This window comes from Triturus cristatus, chromosome 6 (genome assembly GCF_964204655.1).
Source record: "Triturus cristatus chromosome 6, aTriCri1.1, whole genome shotgun sequence".
Classification (NCBI taxonomy): domain Eukaryota; kingdom Metazoa; phylum Chordata; class Amphibia; order Caudata; family Salamandridae; genus Triturus; species Triturus cristatus.
Genome location: NC_140589.1, coordinates 954,129,723 through 954,153,239, shown reverse-complemented (window position 1 = coordinate 954,153,239; position 23,517 = coordinate 954,129,723). Strand labels below are relative to the sequence as shown.

The 23,517-nt window shown below is 45.0% G+C and overlaps 1 protein-coding gene across 1 annotated transcript in view; it reads left to right on the top strand.

The window, feature by feature from the left end:
* Window positions 1–13,276: 13,276 nt before the first annotated feature.
* TCP1 (t-complex 1) overlaps window positions 13,277–23,517 on the top strand; it is a 126,909-nt gene continuing 116,668 nt past the window's right edge. The window contains exon 1 of the mRNA XM_085611649.1: window positions 13,277–13,441. Within this exon, the coding sequence (XP_085467775.1) occupies window positions 13,369–13,441 (73 nt within the window). The 5' untranslated portion in view covers window positions 13,277–13,368. The remainder of the gene's footprint in view (window positions 13,442–23,517) is intronic.

The window sequence follows — 23,517 nt, the reverse complement described above, 5'->3', positions numbered from 1 at the left end:
ATTGTCCGTCTCTGCTTTGATCTCCTCTATCGTGAGGGCTCGTGGGCAGGCCCATTGTGATAGCACGCGCACATACTCTTCGGTACATTGTTCCTGTTCGTTGTCTTCTGGGAGACCCTCTGGCGGGTGTTATGACAGGAAGCCGGCCTGATTCTTGGCTCCGGGTCGGTATTTTATCTCCATTTGGTAATGCTGTAGTTGGATCGCCCACCTCTCGATCCTGGGGGGCGGATGCGGAGCTGTGCCTCTGAACAGAGGGAGCAGTGGCTGGTGATCGGTTACGATTTTGAATGGGTGTCACTGATATAAAGGTGAAAATGGTTACACGCCCATTTGATAGCGAGTGCTTCTCGTTCAATTTGGGAGTAACGAGCTTCGGTTGGTGTGAGCGCTTTCTTGCGAACGCTAATGGGGTCCACTTCCCTGGTTCTGTCTCTTGGGCGAGGAGTGCTCCTAGCCCTACAGGGCTGGCGTCCACTATAACTTCCGTCTGTCGTGCAGTGTCGAAGTAGGACATTTCCAGGCAGCAACTTTCTTGGTAAGAGCCCTTAGAGGTTTGGCTATTGTAGCAAGGTTGGGTATAAACCGACTACAGTAAGTAGCCACGCCCATGAAACTCCGGACTTCCGATGCTGTGTTAGGAGCCGGTGCTTGCTGAATGGCTTGCGATTTCCTGGGGTCTACTTGTACGCCGTCTTTACTGAATAAATAGCCAAAGAACTCAATAGATTTTTGAAAGAATTGGCATTTGTCCTGGTGGAGTGTCACTCCATGATCGACTAGGCGTCGTAGGGTGGCTTGGAGACGACGATGATGTTCCTCTAGCGTTGCTGAGTGTATAAGTATGTTGTCACTGACATTGAGGACCCCCTGAAGTCCTGATAACATCTCTCTGACTGCATTTTGGAATATCTCCGCTGCCGAAGAAATACCAAAGTTCAACCGCTTGTAGCGACCTAGTCCTAGATGGGTTGAGAAAGTTGTGATGTACCTACTTTCTTTCGCCAACTTCAGTTGGTGGTAGTTTGCGTTGAGATCGAGCTTTGAAAACCATCTGGTGCCATTGAGATCAGCCAGGATGTCATCGACTGTTGGGGTTAGATGTCGCTTCCGCTTGATTGCTTGATCCGACATGCGCATGTCGATGCAGAGGCGTATCTTCCTGGGCTATTTCGGCTTCTCAGCAATGACCATGGGCGACACCCATGGCATCGGTCCAGTGACCTTTTCTATTACTCCTTGCTGTTCTAAACTCTGCAACTCTTGCACCATGAGCGGCCTGAGGTGGAAAGGTATGCGGCGGTGTCGTAAGGCAACTGGTTTCACAGCCTTATCAATGTGCAATTTTATCGGAGGCCTCTTCATGCACCCAAGGCCTTTGAAGAGTTGTGGGAACAGCTCAATGATGTCATCGTTCCTCAATGTTTTGACTGCGTTGGGAAACGCCACCAGCCCTAGGTCCTCAGCCGTGTGGTGCTTACTAAGATGTCTGCCTCTCGGTCTATGACGTGGAACGTCGTAGTGACTTCGTGAGTGTCGGATTTGACCTGCACCTTCATTTTTCCTTTTTGAGGTAATGGCTTCTGAGTTCCGTATGTTAGGATTTTCACGTTTGGCGGGGTTAACGCTGGCTTTGGCTTCAGTTGTTTGTATTGTTGGCAGCCCATGACGTTTAAGGATGTCCCTGTGTCAATTAGGGCCGTAACTGGTGTCCCTGCGAACTCGATGGCACACGCCGGTTGTGGTCTCCGTCTTCTCTTGAGGTCACTTGCGAATGATATCAGATAGGCTTCTGCCTCATCATCAGTGGATAAGTCTTCTAAATACTGCTTCCGGCTGCAGTTTTCATCACTTTGAGGTTCTCCACCTCGTCGAGTGATAACTGTCGCACTGCTTTAGACGGTGGTTGTCTTCCACGCGCTCCTCTGCTTCGGGCTCCTCCCCGGCAGACACTCGCATAGTGATTGGGGATACCACACTTGGAGCATGTCCGACCCTGTGCAGGGCATCCTTCTGGTGGGTGTTCTTCATTCCCACAGTAGCCACAGCGTGCTCCACACGAGCTCTTGGTTGACCATCGCCCTCGGTTGCTTCTGGAGGGGGTGCGTAGGGCATCTGCCCTTTCCGTTTTGATCGTTACTGGCTTTTCTGCTTGTTGGGCAAGCGCGGCGTCCATGACTGTTGCTCTGGCATCGGACAGTTGGTGTGACCTTGCTAGGATAAGGATGTCTTCCAGGGTGATTCCTGGCTGTCGCAGTATGAGGGTCCGAAGATGTTTGTTGCGGCATCCTTGAATTGCCTGGGCTCTCACTTCCTTATTCTGGTCATTGTCCGTGCAGGTACTGGCCAGTTCTCGCAGGCAAGCGTGGAATATGTCCATTATTTCGCCTTCCCTCTGACGCGCCTGATGGAGCTTGAAACGCTCGTAGTCGGGGTTGAGTTGCGGGTCGAAATGGGCATTCAGCGCCCTGACGGCTGCGTCGTAGTCAGTGGGAGGACCTGTGTTCGGGAGATGAGCAAACAGTTTGTATATCTCTTCCCCATCAAAATGGAGCATAAACGAGCTTTTGACTCCGCCATCTGTCTCACGAGTCGCGGTGAAATAGTTGCTGAGCCTGCCAAGCCACACCGTCCATCTGGGTGACGCCGTGGTAGGATCGATCAGCTCGCTGAACGGGGGCAACGCTGTAATCTGGGAGTGCTACGACGTGGGCTGCGTCACATGTGGAGCAGGGGGCGCATTCTGTTGGGCCACGGGCGCGGCAGCGGCCCCAGGGTTGGACATGGTGGCCTTTTGGAGGGGTCAGCAACGTGGTTCCTGCCGCAGGGTCAGCAGAGCTGGGGAAAGGAACTGCCTGGATCCACCTTCCTTATTGCACTCTCCTAGGATGTCAATGTAATGACACTCACTCCCCCCAGCAGGTGTTTCCCCCCTGCGCGTGTGCACCACAGCCAGAGTCACTGGGCACGTGTAGGGAGAGTCACTGGGTACATGTAGGGACATGCTTCTCTAGGAAATTAAAACACAAACCTCTTTCGGAAATATCCGCTCTGTTTAAATCTAAATGTATTTCAGCTGCTGCTTACGGGGTTGGTGTGTGTGGGTACCAAAAATCAGACCTTCTCCAACATATTGAAAACAGATTTGACGTAGGCTTCTGGCAGTTCCCAAAATACTGCAAACTTGATTTGCCATGAAGAGGTGGGCATACCCCATTTCGGGGACCAGATAAAAATTGTCCCTCTTCTATTTTGTGTTAAATGTTGATTGAATCCAGAGGCAGCATTGGTGAGAGAGTGTATGGCTGACTGTTTAGCTCTCCAGAATTATCTAAATATACCATGGCTGGCATATGTTAAGAAATGCTTTCATAATTTGGCAGCACAACATGCCGAGTTGTGCATTGATGTAAGACTGGGTGGTGATTTAAAACTGGAAACTGTGGAGAGGTATTGTTGAGACACGGAGTCCGATCACGTATGTAGAAATGAGGCTGACTCGTAGGTAGGGTTCTTAAGATTTATTCTATACAGCCCCACACAGAGTGAGGTGCACCAGTCAGGGTTAGGACGTCAATAATGACAGTTGGGAGTTGGGCACCATAATAGTTGGAAAAGTGGAATGTTGGGGAACCAATGGGAGGGGGAGGAGAACAAAGGGTGCTCTCGTGCAGGAGAGCTCGTGGGCATCAGCTGTCACGCGCTGGATACAGCTCGTGCATATTACAATAGTGAATTACAACACATCTTCCACTCTTGAGTGTTTAACAGCAAAAATGCATTACAACACATATTCTGTTCTTGAATGTTTAACTATAAACAACTAATCACAAACAAAATCGTCATAACGTTTAGGTTTGTTGATGGTTCTGCCAAACCTTTCCTTGACCCTGTGAGGGTCATACACACCTTCTGTGTCGGAGTGGGGATCGTTACAGGTTCTACCGAGCCTACCACTGAAACTTTGACTGTCAGATGAGACTTTAGAGTCAGAATGTGAATCACCATCGCAACTCTGATTAAGCACCGGAGCGCGAGGACTGACATCAACTAACTGGTCTGATGTGTGACAATCAGTGGAGTCAGTGATGGGTGGGTGATCTTGTACATTCTCATTTCTGGGCATAGAACTCTGGTCCTTTCCAGTTTCGTCGTAATCGACCCACAAGTCTTTGCTGGTTCTATTATGCTGAAATTGACTCGGTTCTTTAGCCTCTAGATGATATCTGGCCAACCTGTTCATGTGCCAGTCCTTGCCATCACTGAGTCTGGCAGTGTTGTTGTAAAGTTTGCTGATGTGGAGAGGAGCGGTGAATCTGCTTTCTCCTTTCCTAACTTTCCTTTCAAGGCGAACTTTGACTAGATCACAGATTCTAAAGGAAAGTTCTTTTACTCCATGTTTGGAGCCGTACCAATCTTTATAGCATTTTTGCGCCTTGACAATGTTATTTCTGATGGTGTCTGGTGACCATTCCAACTGTTTGGATGCTGGCATCCAACCCAGGTCTTTGCTCAGGGTTGTCTGCTTCTCATGAGGACAAAGGGTGCTGTACAGGTGCTGGCACAAGGGGAAATCCTGAATGCCCAGATACGTTTGAACAATTCCTCCTCCCAGTTGAGTTTGCCATTCCTTGACAATTGTATGTGCCCTTTCAAGACACGCTTAAAGCGTTCGATGAGGACATTACCTTCAGGATGATAGAGCGAGGTGGTGTGGTGGGTGATGCAATTCTCTCCCATGCCATTGTGGGGGGTTTAAGGGGAGAGAGTGGAACCCTGGAGGATTTAAGGGTCTTGTCAGAATCATTGCAGTCCCCACAATTTCTTATTAGGATTTCGATCTGCTTGTCAATACCAGGCCACCAATAGCTGGTTCTGACTCTCTGCTTGGTTTTTGAGATACCAAGGTGACCTATGTGGCACAAGTTAAGAATTTTGTTTCTGAGTGTAATGGGGGCTATGGCTTTGCCAATCCTGTCCAACACTCCATTTTCCAAACTGAGTTCATTTCTTATTTCCCAATAGACTTCAACATTATCGTGAAGGTGTCGTTTCTCAGGCCAGGTGCTGTTGATGTATTTGCATAATTCCTGCAGTGTGGAATCTCTTGACATGTGTTGTTCCCACTCTTTCGCCGAGATCCCATCAAGGTCTGAGTTGAACTGTAGTGCTACTTTTTCAGCTTCTTCTTGGCTATCTAGGATTTCATTGTGCGGTAGGGGAAATCTGCTTAGGAAATCAGCCACCTTGTTCTTGACTCCTGGCCAGTATTCAGCTGTGTAGTTGTAGTCCAAAAATGTGATAGACATTTTACTAAGCCGCGGGGAAGCATTCTGCAGGCCAGAGACAGAGAGGATCTTGATTAACGGTTTGTGGTCTGTGCGCACGTGTATGTTGTATCCCCAAATGTACGCTCTGAAGTAATTCAGCGCCCACGAACAGGCCAGCATCTCGCGTTCAGTCACCGAGTAATTGCCTTAAACTGTACGTTTTCTCTGAAAAGTTTCTGATGAACTTTGAGTAGTACTCAGTTAAGCCGAGGAAGGCTCTCACATCCTCTTTGTTGGATGGGAAGGGAGCATTGAGGATGGTATCAACTAAGCCCTGTTTAGGTTTGATACCTTCATGACTAATCGTGTTCCAGGTAAACCACTTTATTTTGGGAAAGTTTACATTTGTCTAACTCCACAGTTAGCCCATGTTTTTTTAAATTATCCAATACTTGCCTGAGGCGTGTGTCATGTTTCAACTGGCTGCTGCCCATGACCAAGATATCGTCTTGGAAAAACCTCACACCATCAACGCCATCAAAGATGGATGTCATGACTCTTTGGAAAAGCGCTGCGGCCGAGGCCAGACCAAACGGTACTCTGGTGAAACGATAACAGCCGAACGGCGTGATAAATGTTGTGTACTTTTTGCTGTCCACGTGTAGCGGTATCTGATGATACGCGGATTTTAAATCAATGATGGAAAATACAAGCATATCATTAGTGGCATTGAACCTTTCACAGATACGAGGCAAGGGGTACTGATCAACGATTATATTATTGTTGAGGTCTCTGAGGTCTATGCAGAGTCTGATTTTTCCGTTGGGACGTTTGACGACAACCAGGGGAGAAACCCACTCTGCGGATTCAACTTTTTTGATTATTCCGTCATTGACCAGTCTGTTAAGTTCCACCTGGACGTCGTTTCTGACAGAAACGGGTAGATGTCTCACTTTGTGAATGCATGTGATGGCCGAGGCTTTTAATTCAATTTTATGTTGGAACCTGTTTAGAAGGCCCACTTTGCCAGAGAACACTTCTGGGTAATCTCTGTGGATGGTGTATTTGCACGAATCATCTATGGACAACACAGGGTCAGCACTATTGGGTTTGAGAATGATGCCCAGGTCAGCTTGGTCACACCATCCTAATACAGAAGGGCCTTTTTTAGCTACAAAGAGTTTACAGAGCGCATTCCTGTTTTTGAATTCAAATTCTAGTTAACGGGTTCCTAAGAACTCAATATTATCACCCGTGTAACTCCTTGCGATTACATTGGACTTTTCAAGTGATGCTCCAATTTTGCCCACAAATTGCTGTTTCCATACATTCTCATTAATTATCGTGAATGGGGAGCCTGAGTCAGCCATTATGTTCATGGGTACTCCGCCCAATCTTATTTCACACACAGGTTTTTTGATCCTGGAAGGAGTGAGTTCAAGTATGTTGTATTCGATGGAAAATACAGAGTTGATGCTGTCAGATTCAGAGTAGTCTGAATTCTCTGACCCGGAGTCGTTCTCCTCTTGGATTGTTTCACAGGTTTGCTATGTTTAGAGAACTTTCTGTTGCATACATTTGCAATATGACCTGTTAATCCACAGGACGTGCACTTTTGATGTCTTGCAGGGCATTTTATGAAGTCTGCGAAGTGGGAGGGAGACCCACAACAATAACATTTGCTTTCCGTGTTATTATTGTTTTTCTTAACGAGAGTCTTCTCGTTGTTGTGTTTCATCTTGTAGGGTCCACTTTTCTTGTGAGAATCGCGAGGAGTTTCACGAGTATTTTCCTTGGACCTCTGTTTGCTTGCATTAGATGAATTGATTGCTTTTACTACATTGGGCTCGTCAAGGAAGGCCTTGGCACATCTGCCAGTAAGTTCTGCTTTTTAGGTCTCGCCTGGCGTAAGACTGCGCAGACATGCGCAGTCTCGCTGGCGAGATTTAATGATTTAGAGGAGATTTCTGTAGTGTGCTTTAAGCCACGCCCCTCTTTTCCATTGGCTGGTGTCACCGTTTATGCTAAACGGTGGCCAGCCATTGGAAAAGAGCAGCTAGTGACGTACACTTTTCTCTTTTAAAGCTGTCCCAGTTGAACTGGCTCGGTTCCTTTACGTCTGTGGTAAAAGGTTTTCTTATCTTTACTGGGCCATGTGTTTCAAACACATGGCCCCATAAAGACAAGAAAACCTTTCAGGCGTGGCCTGCCGCTGCCAACAACCCTCCCCCTGTGAGGCCTGCTTCCCCGCCTTACCCCGTAACCCGACGTTTTGCTGCCCATCCTTACGCCTCCCCCCAGCGCACCTCGGCGCTCCTTTGCCTCAGACCTTGTTTAAACGGCCACTATGTCAGTAAGCGGATAATTTGTCCCACAATATTCACCGTTTACCTCAAGTTGTGGCTGCAGTCCTGCGAGTGCCCCCTACAGTCACGCTACAGGGTGTCGCATGCGCGTGCACGGTTTCTGCGGACCGGAAGTTGGTAGCGGCGCGCTGCATCCTCTTCCTGGACGGCTTGAGTAGGGAGAAAATGGAGGCCCCGCTGAGCGCCTCTATGTCTGCGGCGCTGCGGAGAGCGGAGTGAAGGAGCCGCAGCTGGGCCCAGAGGAGCCGCCCATGCAGCGCCGCCGCTCGGCGCCTTACATTAATGAGGTGAGAGAGGGTGTACAGGCGGTGGATTTGCAGAGAGGGGATGCACAGCCGAGACCCCAAGACTGGGCGGTTGGAGGGCAGGTAGGCTGCACGGCCGGGGCACGATTTACGTTGTAGAGAGGGCTGAGAGCAAGGACAGGGATACCATGTCGGGTTCTCTGCTGCAGGACGAGGTTCGGGTGTGCGACAGGCTGCCCAGTTCAGTGTTTGTACCGCGGAGGCGCAGGTCTCTGCATTATGACACTTCTATTTGGCATGTCGTTTTCAGTATGGATTCCCCATTGCCTCAAATATTTATCACCCCAGTTACAGCAATGCACTTCGCCCCCTTCGCATGTACAGCCCCATTAATATGCACCGCCCCTTCTCACAAATCTGCAGTATTGCCTCACCCATACAGTAGTGCGTGCACTGCACCCCAAACATGGTTGCAGTACTTCTTGAATGTACAGGGCCCTCAACCGCGGCGTACCTTTTTCCCCTTAATAATCAATCCCTCGAAGACGTGCATGATCCCTTTAAGACGTGCACAACCTTGCACTGTGCTTGACATTGCCCTTCCCTCCTGTGTATTTATGAGGCCTAGAAGGAACCATAATTCCCCTGAGGCTGCATGTTAGGGGGTTTGGGTAAATGAGACCTGAAGTAATGTGTATCTTTATTTGCACTAACAGCATCTACCTGTACAAGCCAACGAGTAGGTATAAATGTAGTGCCTTTCTATAGTTACAGTGGGTGTTGTGATTAAGCATTAAGTCAGTGACTGCTTGGTGGCAAGGAAAGGGTGCCACCCACAACCTTACAACAGCTTTTTGGCTGCAGCTTGGATCCAGCACCTGTATGCTAATCTTGCAGAAAATAGTCGGTTATGATGGGATACTTTTGAGTTTGGGATAGGGAGCCCCCCCCTCTCCCGAAAAGCTTTTGTTGCAGTACTACCCCAACCTTAGGGACGTATCCCAAGATTTCTGCATGCAATACGTAAAGCTTACTCTGCCACCTTGCCAAATGCGTGTTTCCGGGTTATTCCTTATTGCCGTACTTAACCATTAGAGGACTAATATAGTGCTGCAGACACCATTTTATCTGCCACACAACACTATCACTATATATTTGATCATCCTTCTTTTTCTGTTTCTGAATGTCCTATGTCTTCCAGACCTTGCTGATAGTTCAACAGTCCGAGTGTAATGTGTTTAAACTAAGAGACACTATGGTGTATGTTATGTCAATTATTTGCGTATAGCACTCTCTCACCAATGGATTCTTGACACTTTTTACTGAGACATAAACAATTCAAGCCTATGAGCGTCAAAGAGAGTATTAAGTGAAATAACAGGCTTGGCTAAATATCCGTTTTTAGATTTTTGGGGAAGGACTTATGGTTGATTTAAGTTGTGGATTTTGGCCATTATAGAATTCCAGATGGCACAGGCTAATCTTCCAAAGCTGCGTCCACCCTTTTTGGTTTTGTGTGTGAATCTTAAATTGCGTGTTCGTATGTACTTTACCCTTTTTTCAGAAACAAATTGAGTTGCTCACCCTCCCAAACTTTAAACAAGCATTGGCATAGCCAATAGGTCTCGCCTTTGGGACCTTATAAGTGTTTAGGTACGTAGCACATTATGTTGGGTGCCACAACATCTACTGTGTGCGGTGTAAGCCCACAGAGTGGATACAATCTGTGCTGCATAGGCTCTACCTATACAAGCATTTGCAATGCAACAGGTCTCGCATTAATGCGAGTTTAAGCTATTGGCATTGTAAATGACAATGCCTTTTATTTATGTTTGAATAACGAAACCAAAATAAAAGGCATTGTTATTTGCAATGTCAATAGCTCAAACTCGCATAAATGCAAGACTTTTATTAAGTTAAAGCCATTTGCTTTGCTAATGGTATTATATAGCAAAGCAAATGACTTTAACTTAATAAAAGGCGAGGCCTATTGCATTTTCAATGCTTGTTTAACTAGGGCAACCCCTTCTTTCAAAGGAGATTCACAATTCACCCAAAGTTTGTCTTGAATATTGGGATTACTAGCGTGCATAATTATCTGGTCACGTACGAACTCCTCTTGTAATTGTCCAAATATGCATGTTAGAGCTAAATTATTCAAGGCGAAGACATATTCGTCGATGCTCTCATCTTTGCCCTGTTTCCTTCTTGAAAATTTGTAGCGGTCTACAGCGACGCATACAATTGGTGAAAAATTAGCATCTAAGTCTTCTAAAGCATGCTGATATACATCATCACCCTCCCTAACTTTCTTTTCAATGCTATTGTATGTTTTTACACCTCCTGGACCCAAACAATACAGTAACACTTTTTTCTTCTTCGCAGGAGTGAAATCCTCATCCTCCATAGTTTCAATGTAATTGCAAAAATACTCCTTCCTTTCCTTCCATGGCATGCATGGTGCGCCTTTGAGGGGAAGAAAGGCTTGTGGCTGTGCGAGGTTCAAGGAGCTTAATGCACACATGATGGATAATAAGGCATTGCAAATATGGAGTAGGAGGAAGGAAAATACAGCTCTTTGAAACAATAGATGAGGTTAGTGTATGTGTCACTGGAGAAACGAAATCGGTGCTGGATGATGAAGGCGACACACCCATGGATTATGGCACAGGAAGGAAGTGTGCGTGCTCTTGCAAAGATGACATGCAGGTATGTCCCCCAAACGTAGAAGTATGCGTGAACAGTCAAGAAACACACTGAATGTTACTGGGTGAGTGACACACAAGAATCCACTAAATATGTGCACCGAATTATTTATGTGGTGTGCACATCACTGTGATGTGTGCAACAGCCTGCTGTGAACTCGTAATGCGGCGGTCTCCCGATGTGTGGCACGATCCAAAATGGCGCCTGACGCTGCGTTTCAGTGACATAACGCGCACGAGGAGTGCGCAGATGCTTGGCTCTGTGAGGAAGGCAAAGGCGAAGATATGACGGCTCAGAAGGTCACGCAGGAACATAGTGTAAACCGCAGTGAGGGGCTGTAGAGGTAGTCCGCTCGTCGCCACTTGTAGAAATGAGGCTGACTCGTAGGTAGGGTTCTTAAGATTTATTCTATACAGCCCCACACAGAGTGCGGTGCACCAGTCAGGGTTAGGACGTCAATAATGACAGTTGGGAGTTGGGCAGCATAACAGTTGGGAAGGTGGAATGTTGGGGAACCAATGGGAGGGGGTGGAGAACAAAGGGTGCTCTCGCGCAAGAGAGCTCGTGGTCATCAGCTGTCACGCGCTGGATACAGCTCGTGCATATTACAATAATGCATTACAACAATGTACAAAATGCGATTACAGGTATGTTCATATATCTACGACCAAATCCTTTTAACCATATTTGATCTGCTTAGAGAGCATGTTTCACCGTTCTTATTTTACACTTTTTCAGATTAAATTATATTCATTTTAAAGCTGCCTTTCCACAACCATGTACATGGAATCATGATTTACAAAATAGCGAACAGTCTTTCATCTCCTTTAGCGGTCGGTCAAGGTGTTCCTCAAGGCTCTATACTTGCTCCCACACTGTTCAATCTATATTTAGAACCGTTGGGAAATCTCCTGAGTAAGTCCGGGATCCACTATCATCTATATGCGGACGACACTCAAATCTACCTTAAGGTGGCCTCCACTCACGATCTCTCCTTCCTAAGCTCTACTCTCGACTCCATTCAAAACTGGATGTTAACTTATCAACTGATCCTGAATCCCTCCAAAACTGAATTCCTCCTCCTCTCCTCCTCACTTTCTCCTCCCCCAGTGCAATCATGGATGGATCAGATTAATCTACTGAACAATAAACCCATCATTGTCGAGAGCGCAAAATCCCTTGGTGTCATACTCGACAAAAAACTCAATCTACTCTCCCACATCAATTCCATTGCAAAGTCTGCTCGATACCAACTGCGCCTTCTTTGGGGGATTCGTCGCTTCTTCCCGGAGCACAACCTTAAAACCCTGGTCCAATCGCTGGTTCTCTCCCGATTGGACTACTGCAATTCTCTTCTTACTGGCCTCCCCAAATCCCACCTGTCCCCCCTGAAGTCTGTTTTCCATTCAGCAGCTCGTTTCATATATGGGGCCAAAAGAAGCGACCACATCACACCCATTTTATCCACCCTCCGTTGGCTTCCCATAGAGGCAAGATCTATCTACAAGACTGCCTGTATCACCCATAAAGCCTTGCACTCCTCCTCCCCTCGCTACCTGGCGAATAAACTGAAACTCTCTGGAGGCTCCAGACCATCCACTTTCAAGAAGGAAAGATCGATGGCCCAATCCTTTTCAGGCAACGCGGTGAGAATCTGGAACTCACTTCCGCCTCAGCTCCGGACCACCACCTCTTCCCAGGCCTTCAAAACTGACCTTAAAGCTCTCCTCCTTCAAAGACACTTCCAAATTTAATTCACGCCCTCTATTTTCTGAAGGAAGTCCTTCCATTATAGGAATTTCTGTTCTCCATGCCTATAGAAGTGCCTTCCCAGTGTGTTTTTGTGTTTTGAGTGTCTGCCACTTAGTGCAGTATTAAACCTCTACTTGTACTTTATACTCTTTTGTAACATGCACACGTCACCCTTCCTTTTGTAATGTATCGTTTGTTACCTCTTGTATTTTGTTTGCTTTTGATACACACACAACGGCCACCACTGCCTCATGTAACGTAACTTTTGTTTTAGTGTTTTGAGTGTCTGCCATTTATTGCAATTTTTTTTACCTATGTGTACTCTGTATGCTCTTGTAACCTGCACACGTCACTTTTTCCTTTTGTAACGTATTGTTTGCTACCTCTTGTATTTTGTTTGCTCTTGATACTTGCACAATTGTCTCATGTAACGTAACGTTTGATTGTGTAACTTGCTCACTTGTAATTTGTCTCCTTATGTATCATTACTGTTCCTATTGTGAAGCGCTCTGACACCTTCGGGTAAAGTCCGCGCTATATAAAAACGCATTTAAATAAAATAAAAAAAAGAGGGGTAGAACCCCCTTGGTAATTAATCCCCGAGTTTCAAGCCTCCTTTTTCCGTGGCTTCGCCTCTTTTAGCATTGTGGCTCTTCCGACACCTGCGTTTACTGTCCCGTCTACCATCTAATTTTCTTATCCATTTTGAGCGTACTACGGGTATAGTTTGAATAACATGCGCAACTGGCTACAATTTTGATAGGCTTATTCTACCTTTTTACAGCCGTCCGTTCAGTTCTAGAAAGTACTAGGCACTGACGCAGAGCAGGGTACGACCTAGTCACGTGACTTTTCGTCGTTGCTAAGGATTAACCCTTCGAGAGAACCTACTTTCTATCACGTCGATAGGCCGTAGGGCAAGACTTATCGTGTTTGCGTCACTTCCTGCTGAAACGTCGCAACCCTTTCTCGGCGCGTGCTCTGCTCAACCTACCGGGTCCTCCCTTCCTTTCTTTTCGGATTCTGGACATGGCGGCTTTTGAAGGGCCTCTGGCCGTGCTGGGCGAGCGCACCTCGGGGGAGGCGGTCCGCAGCCAGAATGGTAACTTCTTTGTGTTTGTTCGCTCACGGGTGGGCAGGTGACGGTTAATCCAAGCAGCTAATTAGCTCTTCCAACAAGCACGGTGCGGCTGGGGTCGGTGCCCAGGACTCCCCAACTGCCGTTTGTAACTCTTTTTGACGTTCAGATCTAGTCGCCACCCATGTCTTCTGCACTGCTGGCACTGTTGGGGAATTATGACTCTTTGGATTTTTTTTATTGTCCCGCATCCTCAAAAAGCTGCTGCCATAGAGATTCCTTTCGATTACAAAAGAGCGCAACATTCTATTATTTTACTGCACTGCGTTGGCCAGTAGATTAGAAGTTAATTTTCTATTAAATGGCAAGGTTGAAACAAAACATCTGACTGGCTACAAGATCTTGACTAAAATTAGTTGTAATCTTGATAGGGACCTCTAAATGAGAGCTCTTTGAATAATTCTGAAATGCATCACTTGTGTACACTGTTCGTTTTCTAATGAGTGATGCAAACTGCAGATTCATCGGCCTACAGCCCCCCCCTTTTCTACCTCTTCCCTTTTATGGCAACGGCGTTTGCAAGAGACCTAGCAACTAACCAACAAGCAGCGTCTTGAAAGCCTACGCAGCTGCGCTATGGTGTTTGGGAAGGTTAAGGCGGTTGATCAGTTGCTTCTATCTCCATAGAATTCAATGTTTTGTTAGATACAAAGCCTGCCCGTCATTGTAGAATTATCCCATAATCTTTTTCATGGTGATGTGCATTTGCATTTTTCATCTATAAAACAGCACATTCCTTTATAGAGAAAGGAATGTCATTTTTATACATTTAAAACCTCTGCGTGCCCATGAGTGTCGTCCTGCTTTTCGCTTTTCCCTAGAGCGTCTTAATTTAACGTTGTTTGGTCATCTCTTATAAATATCCTTACGTTTTATAAACTTCAGATCACATTTCAACCCAGAACACATAATGTTCCTGTAATTTGTGTTGTGAGGCTAAATTTACACGTGTCACATCTGCACCACAAATCGTGAGTAAAGCCCCACCGTTATTGACCATATTTCGACCATTGTGCAAAAGTGGACATTTGATGCATGGACTAATGCCCCCCCCCCCCCCCCCCGCCTCTTAGCAATTAGGTCTTTTACTAGAGGCCGCGTAATGTTCTTAAGCACGGTGATTGTAATGCATGTTTTCATTGTCCAGGAACTTGGTCACAAAAGAATAACGGGTATGGATAATTTCTTCCTGGACGTCCTACTTGTTTGTACGATAATTGACGGACAGCAGTTTTATATTTTTACCTGTTAAATTATTATGCATACTTTTTGACCGTGAGTTTTCACTTTGCTTATTTGATTGTTTTCTTATTGAATAGTTGGGGCGGTACCTTGGCGGCCCAGTTTCCTATGTATTTCCATTTATTGAGCTAACAAGTTTCATAGTCCTACGGTTCATCGATATCCAGTATATTTTGATTTGGCTTTCTTTTGAGTTTTTTTCCGCCTGGAATCCCTGGGACTTTTTCTTATTAGGTCTCACTTACGAGGGTCCGGTGTCAAAGACCATTTTTTGATAAACAATTTTTTTGTTTTTTAAACAAAAAATACCAGCAAGTAGTCAAATACAGTATACCACAGCATTCGTCTGACATTTCCTTTTTACATATATGGGGGAGATGGGTTTGCAGTACACTGTCCTACTGACCCTCACACAGTTTCGGAAGGAGATAAGTTCATTCTATCTGCTTCATCATTTGCCCCAGACCTTACGGTATTTAGCTGGGCACCCTATAGCCTCGAACAGTTTATCTTGTGCTGCGCACCAGTCCACACCTATGCACCATTTTGTTATTCCAGTGGTTACCAGATTTATCCAACTAGCCGCAATATCTCACTTGGCCACCATTATGGCAGTAGTAAGAAATTGTTTGTCAGCTCGGGAGACATCTAGTCCATCCATAATTCCCAGGAGTAAATTTAAGGGGCTGTGCGGGACCTACCAGCCCAGGACCTCTGTGAGTTCTTTTTCTATGGCGTCCAAATAGTGTGCAATGACTGGGCAGTCCCATACCATGTGAAAGAAGTCTGATTGGTTGTGATCGCAGCGCGCACAAGATGTATTTAACTTCTTACCTGCGCTAAAGAGGCGCTTTGGTGTTAGGTAGCATGTAAATAATGTAGTTGGACCAGACGGAGCCTGGCGGAGGTGGTGACTGTCTTGGGTGCCATTAAAGCGTCTCCCCAGTCTTCCTCTTAAAGAGGTCCCACCCAGTGCTCCCATAAGTTTCGTAGCCGGTTTAGTGTGTTTGGCACGTTGTTGGTTAGGGAGCGGTAGATACAAGAGACACCCCCTTTCCTAGGTTGCCTGTCATAATCTGCACCTCAATGGGGCTATACTCTGGGAGGGATGTGCCCTGAGGTACGTGTAAGTAGAGGGCGTGACATAGCTGCAGATATCTATAAAATTATGAGGGGTGCAAGGAATAACAGGTTTGCAGGCCTTGGTAAGTGTGCATATGGTGGCTCGTCCACACGTCCCCAAGCTGCAAGATACCCATGAGGTCCCATGGCCGGAATCCCTCCAGGCCACTGACCTCACAAAGCCAGGTCCCCTGCCAAAGTGGTGTGTATTGGGTCAGTTTGTTCATCCATTGGGTGTGGCGCGCCAGGCTAGGAGAATCGTCTGCTTCAGTCTGCATTGTCCAGGGAATACTTCCTCTGTACCTCATCGCCCGGTTCCAGGGTAGACCCAGACCGCCCAGTTCAAGTCTGAATGCTGGGTCCGACCAGCCACCGTTAAACCAGTCATGCATCGTGAGTAAGCGGGTTGCCAGATAGTATAGCTATAGATTGGTCATGCCCATGCCACCATCAAAGGACGGAATCAGGCACTGTGATAGGGCTAAGCGGGGTCTCCGTCCACCCCAAAGGAATTTTGTTGTCAGACTGTCAAGCTCTTTAAACCAGGTCCGTGGGAATTGAAGAGGGGTGTTTTGGATCATGCAGAGGAACCTGGGGAGTATCATCATTTTGAAGAGGGAGACTTCCCATGGGATTAACCGTTAGTGTTTGCCACTTATGGAGATCAGCTCGGGCTTTCTTCCCGTGAAAGACCTTTTTTAAGACTGATCAAAAGCTTCCAATGGGCCTACTGCCTGCCCATTCCTTACTATTAGTTGGTCTTATTTTCACTCTCGTTTACTGGCTTCTTATTCTACGGCATGTTAACTTATTGATTCTCTCCAGTAACATACCCTCTTTATCATCCTTTGAATGGATGATTTCTATCTTTCTACTACTCAAATTAACAAATGTTGTTTCTTTTTGATCATGAGAATGCATGTGTGTTTCATATCTCTCCCGTCTGCTTTCCCCCCACTAATGCCAGCCCCTTCAATTTGTGTTGCTTCTCTCTCGCTCTGTTATGTACTTCTGCCTTACTCCACGCCCGTGCTCTGGGTTGCTGTCTTCCTCATGTGCTGCTCACTTACCCATGTTACTGTCTCCCTTGTCTTCTGCTTTTCCTCTCCACCAGATTTATTTTAATTTTAATGCCTCCTGTGTTTTTTTTTCCTTCCTCCTCTGTTGCACCTACATGTTACTTAGGTTAAAATTGCTGTGATCCCCTCTGCTTTAAATTTAGATTTTGCGGTAGTGAAATGTAATTTTTTTTTATTTTTGCCATTTACTGATCCATCTTGCATGACGCCTGCATAATTTTGTATGTGCGCACGCACATTCATCATGACACATCCAGTGCATATATGGTGATGCATATGCTCACCAACATTTTTTAAATTTTATTTTGGCTGATGCTGCACAGTTGTCAAATGTTTTTTGTCGGTGCTTCACTCTATCTGCAGCAAACGCCACAAGATAATGGACAGTGTGCAGAAACTTTTCAAGCACTTGGCCCCAGTCAAGAGATTTGGGTTAAATCTATCATTTTTTTTCTCACCATGCAACCCCAATTTGGACTAAGCCATATGCAAATCAGTCTTGACCTTATTCCTCGTGTGAAAACCCCAGCCCGAATTGCCAGGCCAACTCCTTCCTGAACTAGAAACAATCACAACAAAAAATGAATGTGTCCATCTGTGACTAAACTGGTGCTCATGTATAGAGCTCTGATACCATATATCTTTGTGTCTAGTTCACACTAAATAAAACAAAACAAAAAAAGCATCCTGAAACTGGTTTCCTGGTATCACCCGATATCAGCCAGGCTAGCTTGAATCCAGTGGCACAGTGAATAAGGGACCCACGTTTAGGCACATCATGGCCACTTAGGGCAATCCTAGCAAACACAGCAAGATGATGGGCGGAATGCTGAAACTACTGGGGGTGAATGTTTTTTTCAGCACTTGTCCATCAATTGTACTTTTTGCATCCATCTGCAGACAGCAGAAGCAAAGTCAATAGGTTCTAAAGGCACAGCTTGTTAATTTCTTCTTTATTACAGCTTAAAGTAAATGTGGTGGAGGGTTGTGACTTTGGCTGACGAGCCCGGTGTCTGCACCTGCGCGCCTTGGAAGGTATTTTACCTATATATATGGCAGTCATCGGCACCCCGCATACCTACCTGCTCCCTGCTGACGAGAGGCAATTACCTCGAAACACGTGTCCAGGGATGGCATTATATTTCTATATACTCGTGGCGTAGGCGTACTCACCGTAGCCACTACACTATCCAGAATCCTTTGGGGTTATTTGCAGCATGACGAGCAGTGTCGCGACCCATTTACGTAAATCACTAATAGCTCATTCGAGCGACTTTGGCTGACGAGCCCGGTGTCTGCACCTGCGCGCCTTGGAAGGTATTTTACCTATATATATGGCAGTCATCGGCACCCCGCATACCTACCTGCTCCCTGCTGACGAGAGGCAATTACCTCGAAACACGTGTCCAGGGATGGCATTATATTTCTATATACTCGTGGCGTAGGCGTACTCACCGTAGCCACTACACTATCCAGAATCCTTTGGGGTTATTTGCAGCATGACGAGCAGTGTCGCGACCCATTTACGTAAATCACTAATAGCTCATTCGAGCGACTTTGGCTGACGAGCCCGGTGTCTGCACCTGCGCGCCTTGGAAGGTATTTTACCTATATATATGGCAGTCATCGGCACCCCGCATACCTACCTGCTCCCTGCTGACGAGAGGCAATTACCTCGAAACACGTGTCCAGGGATGGCATTATATTTCTATATACTCGTGGCGTAGGCGTACTCACCGTAGCCACTACACTATCCAGAATCCTTTGGGGTTATTTGCAGCATGACGAGCAGTGTCGCGACCCATTTACGTAAATCTCGAGGGTTGTGACCTCGTCTGTAAACAACGAGGCTCAACTGAAGAGCTGTGTCCACATTCTCAGAACCTTCTCCATTCCCTTTTAAGGTTATATTGCAATTTTGTTTTTCTAATTTAGTTCATTTTATTCTCTGTTAGTGTTTTAAACATATGCATATGGATGTTGGAAAACAAGTTATGATCTTGTGCGTTCAGATGTTTTGAAAGGAGTTATAGATCATAAAAAAATGTGCAATGCTGTCATATATAGGAAGGAGGATAAATTATATTCACTCATTTGTAGCACAGTACTGATGAAATAGCAGTTGGTGTAGATTAACCATGTAAAGAGATTTCCGTTTTGTCCTTGCTAAATAGCAAATCTAAATCTTCAGCTGAATAGCCAGTGAAGGACGGCATTAAGTTATTCTATTTCTTACTTGATTATTTTGCAGTTAACCAGTGTATTTTTTTCTTTTTCTTTTTTTTCTTTGTTCAAAAGGGTTGTTAAAGATTTCTAGCATATTATATAAGCATGATTCTTTGTCAAATTAGTTTGAATTTAATTCCTCTTTCAGTCTTGATAATACAGATTGTTAGGTCTCTGCTTCAGGCAACTCTTAGCTTTTGGTCAAAGATCTGTTGTGTTCGGCGCTAATGCTCAGAGTGGTCTTTGAGTCACTCTGTTGCTTACAATTGGTTGGCTTTCTTGTCAGTCTCATATTCTTGCTTATTTTTTTCTATTTTTATTTTTTTTCCTACTTGTGTTGTCACTGTCCAGGAGCATTGCTTCTTTAATATTCTTTCAATTGAATGACTTGGATCCTTCAATGGCTTCACATTAGAATGCTACTTTTTATGTCTGGCTAGACTGCGCAGCAGAAGAACAGAAAAGATCTTTTGGAGGCACTACAGTGAAAGGGCCTTTAGCTCCTCTGAAATGTAGATACTTTTGGCTACAGATTTCAGTTGGTCTGATGTTCTGCACTTCTGCTGTAAAAGTGCTTGTATTGCTCTTGTTTGCCTTGTGGGAAAGCTTATGCTCAATATAGCAGTATCTAGTTGGTTAAGGCTGTAGGCCTGATCAGTTTATTATGAAAAGTTACAACAAAAATAGTACCATTGACTTAATTTTTGTGAGAAGCATTTGTTAAAGATAAGATACCCTTAAGGGTGCATCTTTATTACACTTTGATATGCAGCCCTGCTGTGGCGCGTCATATTTTATCAAATCGAGCTATTTAGAGGACCTACTCGTCCATTCTGAAATTAAACTGGAAGGGAACAGGGGTTCTGTTCATTCAGAAAGTGAATGAGCAATTAAAACACATTTAAATCTTTTTATTTGGACACTATTGCTGTCTGTTCAAGGACAGAGGTCAAATGTCAGTTTGTCTTTTTACCAATTTCTGCTTAGCCTGGAGAATTGTCTTTTTTTTTTTTCTCATTACATTTAGAGGTTTTTGTCAAATGAACTGTCTGGCAATCATTTTGAAACAAAGGGCTGTAAGATGGCCATTTTTTTTTCTTACGACATTTAAACAGCTTGCAAATAAATAGTACAAATATTTCAAAATATATCAGGAATTACAAAAACCCATTTTTTATTTTGTAATTCAGAAGTGTGATGTAAACAATGATTTTAATAGGAGCAAAACAATGATTTAAATAGGAGCAAAACAAATCAGAACACTTTACTTGGTGATGTGCAAATGACAAATATTTGTAGAAACTTGAGTTTTAAACATTGTACACTATATAATTTTATCAGTAAAACCAGTTGTCAGTGGGAAATGTCGCCAATTCAATGGAAAAATCTGCTGATAGCAAATGTGTGCTACCCACTTCATGCATATGCTTATTAAAAGTGATCGTTTTTAAACATGATTTGAGAAACCCTCCTGCCCCTGTCCTGAGGACAATGCTGTTAATTAACTAAGAGTTAAGTCAGCGATCATGTGTACCCATTATGTGGCTAGATTTGAACCGTATATGGAGCAAACGTTTAGCCTATTAAATCAAACAAAACTATTTTTTTGTCAAGTAGATATTCTGAACTTGTGCGTTTGAAAGTGCTCTCATATGTGATAAAGAAGAAAAATGCAGCTCAGTAAATTAAAATACTTGCCCAGGATCCCATAATTTGAAACCATATATGGGTTAAGAGCATTATAATTAGGTCGAGTAAATATTTGGGTCACTATACTTGCAGGTTTAGTAACATTTTAATGTTTTTTGGGTCCTGATAAAGCATGTAGATATGTATTATTAAATCAATCCTGTTTGGTGGAATTGAGTATTGTTGCCTAGTGTAGTTACAATTTTCTTACTGTATTCCTATTATGCAGAATTCCATAGGCCTGGGATGGTAATGGTGACATGGCAATGGTAAGGGTGATAGGACTCATTGGTTCATTGGGAAAGTTAGATCTGATACCATAGCTATCATCTGCTTATTAGAAAAAAGTTATGACAGAGGGTAGGCTTGGCTAATTGATGGAGTGCCTAATACAGTCCAGAAGAACTTTTTAGTGGTGGATTATTTCACTGTGTTAAACTGTAGACACATCAAATTGTTAATATGGAATCTCAGAGATTACCATAAAAATAAAGGAGTTTGTTGGTTATCGGTTCCGAAAATCCGTTAGATTTGAGAATTGCTATATAATAATCCCTGAAAGGTTCTTTTTAGCGGTGTTGTTGATTTGTCAACTGTAATTTTGTAAAAACTTGTCATTTTGACCGGCACACCTTGGTTGCCACCTAATGTCTAATGTAGTATGCCTACGTTGGTTATGGTGACAAGCTAGTGATGAAGGAAATGGGTTAGATAAAAAAAAAAAATTGGGGTGTTGTCAGATGTCATGTCTTATCTGTTCCTTATGAAAAATTAAACAAAGGTAGTAAAGCAGACTTTTTAGGTCTCGTCCTGGCGAAAAGCAGCGTATGCGCTGCTCTGCCATGCAGGGGACCTTTTGGAATCGATACGATTCCAACGTGCACGTGGGGAGACAAACGAGACCAAAGAAGTGCACGCAGGTATTGGCCCCTTTACTGGCAGCGTGATGCTCTGTGGACTTTTTTTTTCCGTTGCCAGTAAAGGAAGTCCTTGCGTGCACATCTTCTGTCTCGCGAGTGTGTCATGGACATGCATGTATGATTGAAAACATCCTTCATTCCGTGAGAAAGCTCCTTACAAGTGAGTCTAAGCGTTCCAAGACCATTTACCGTCTAAGTGAGCTGGCCAGAGCAAAGCGAGCCGCAGTCTGATCCGAGCCGCGCGGGGTCAGAGGTGAAACCACTCCATCTCGCCCCGATGTCTCGTTGTCATGGAGGAATAGCATGCGGAAGGCATGGTTCCTAATGAGGATAAACTACTGGTCGGAGCTCGCTCTCTCACCGCCTTAAATGGCGGGCCCGTAGAAGAACTTCAGCAGTGCTGATTGTGCTAGCCTTTTAATCTATTAAGCTTTCGGGCCATTGTAAAAAGGAGCGGAGACAGTGAGCAGCTCTCTCGTTCCACGGTGTATCATAATTGTGTCTGAAGTGTATCCATTAACTCAGATGCGCGCACTTGGATCGGTGTATAGTAATAATATCCATCGCAGGAACGGTTCATGGAACCCCATCTGCGCAGCACCGTGAACATAAAGGGCCACTCAACAGAATCGAAATCCTTTGCGGCATCTAACAAGGTCACCGCCGCTGGCAACTCTAGATTTAAATGATGAAACATTGTGAAAATGGTCCTTATGTTTTGTGTGGTGGATCGTGTCGGAATAAAACTGGCTTGGTCTGGCAGAATTAAATTTCACAACAGGGGTTGGATACGTGTCGCAATTTTTTTGGCTAAGATCTTTGCATCTATGTTAATCGGAGATAACGGCCGGTAGGATTCGCATCTCTCCGGATCCTTATCCTTGGGAAGCATAATTACAAGTGCCTCCCGTAAATAAGCCGGCAATTTACCATTCTCATATGCTTCCTCATACATCTCGGCCATATGCGGGATTAACAAGTCTCTGAATTCTTTATAGAACTCTTTGGGGAGTCCGTCCATACCTGGCTCTTTATTGCCAGGCATGGAATTTATCGCTTCCCTTATCTCGTCTTCAGTAATGTGATGACAGAAGTATTCACGATGGGCATTTGATAGCCATGCCAGAGCAACATCAAGATATTGATCGCTCTCGGCTTTATTTGTGTTGTGTAAAGGCTAGTGTAGAACTCTGAAAAACAGTTTAGTATGGAAGGGGTGTCATATGTAGGTTGCCCCTGATCATTCCTAATCTGTGTTATGTAGGTTGCTGAGGACGCCGGTAGGATCCTATGTGAGTGTCTTCCCCATATTTGCGTGCTATGTTGTTCCTTGACACATATTTTAATTCGGTGTCTGCAAACTCATGATGGGTATCAATTTTCAATCTAATGTCAGACAATAGCCTAATTTTTGTACGTAACCTCATATTCTACCTCCAATTGCCGTATTTCAGATTCCACCTTCGCCAGTTGTTGCTGAATATCCTTTAGTATACCGGCGTGTTTACCAATACAATGGCCTCTTACGGTGACCTTGAATGCCTCCCGCACTCTTCACGAAGCCAGCGTTGTGTTCAAAGTATTCCACAATGGCCTGGCGAAGGTCTGATCTAAACATCTGGTCTTTTAGCGCGCTCTGCTGCAGCCTCCATGTGAACTGTCGCGGAGTGTGCGTGGGGATGTCAAGTGTCAGACTGACGGGTGTGTGGTCTGATAGCGTCTTGGGCAAGTGCTCTGCGGAGGTTTCCCATGTGCATACCTC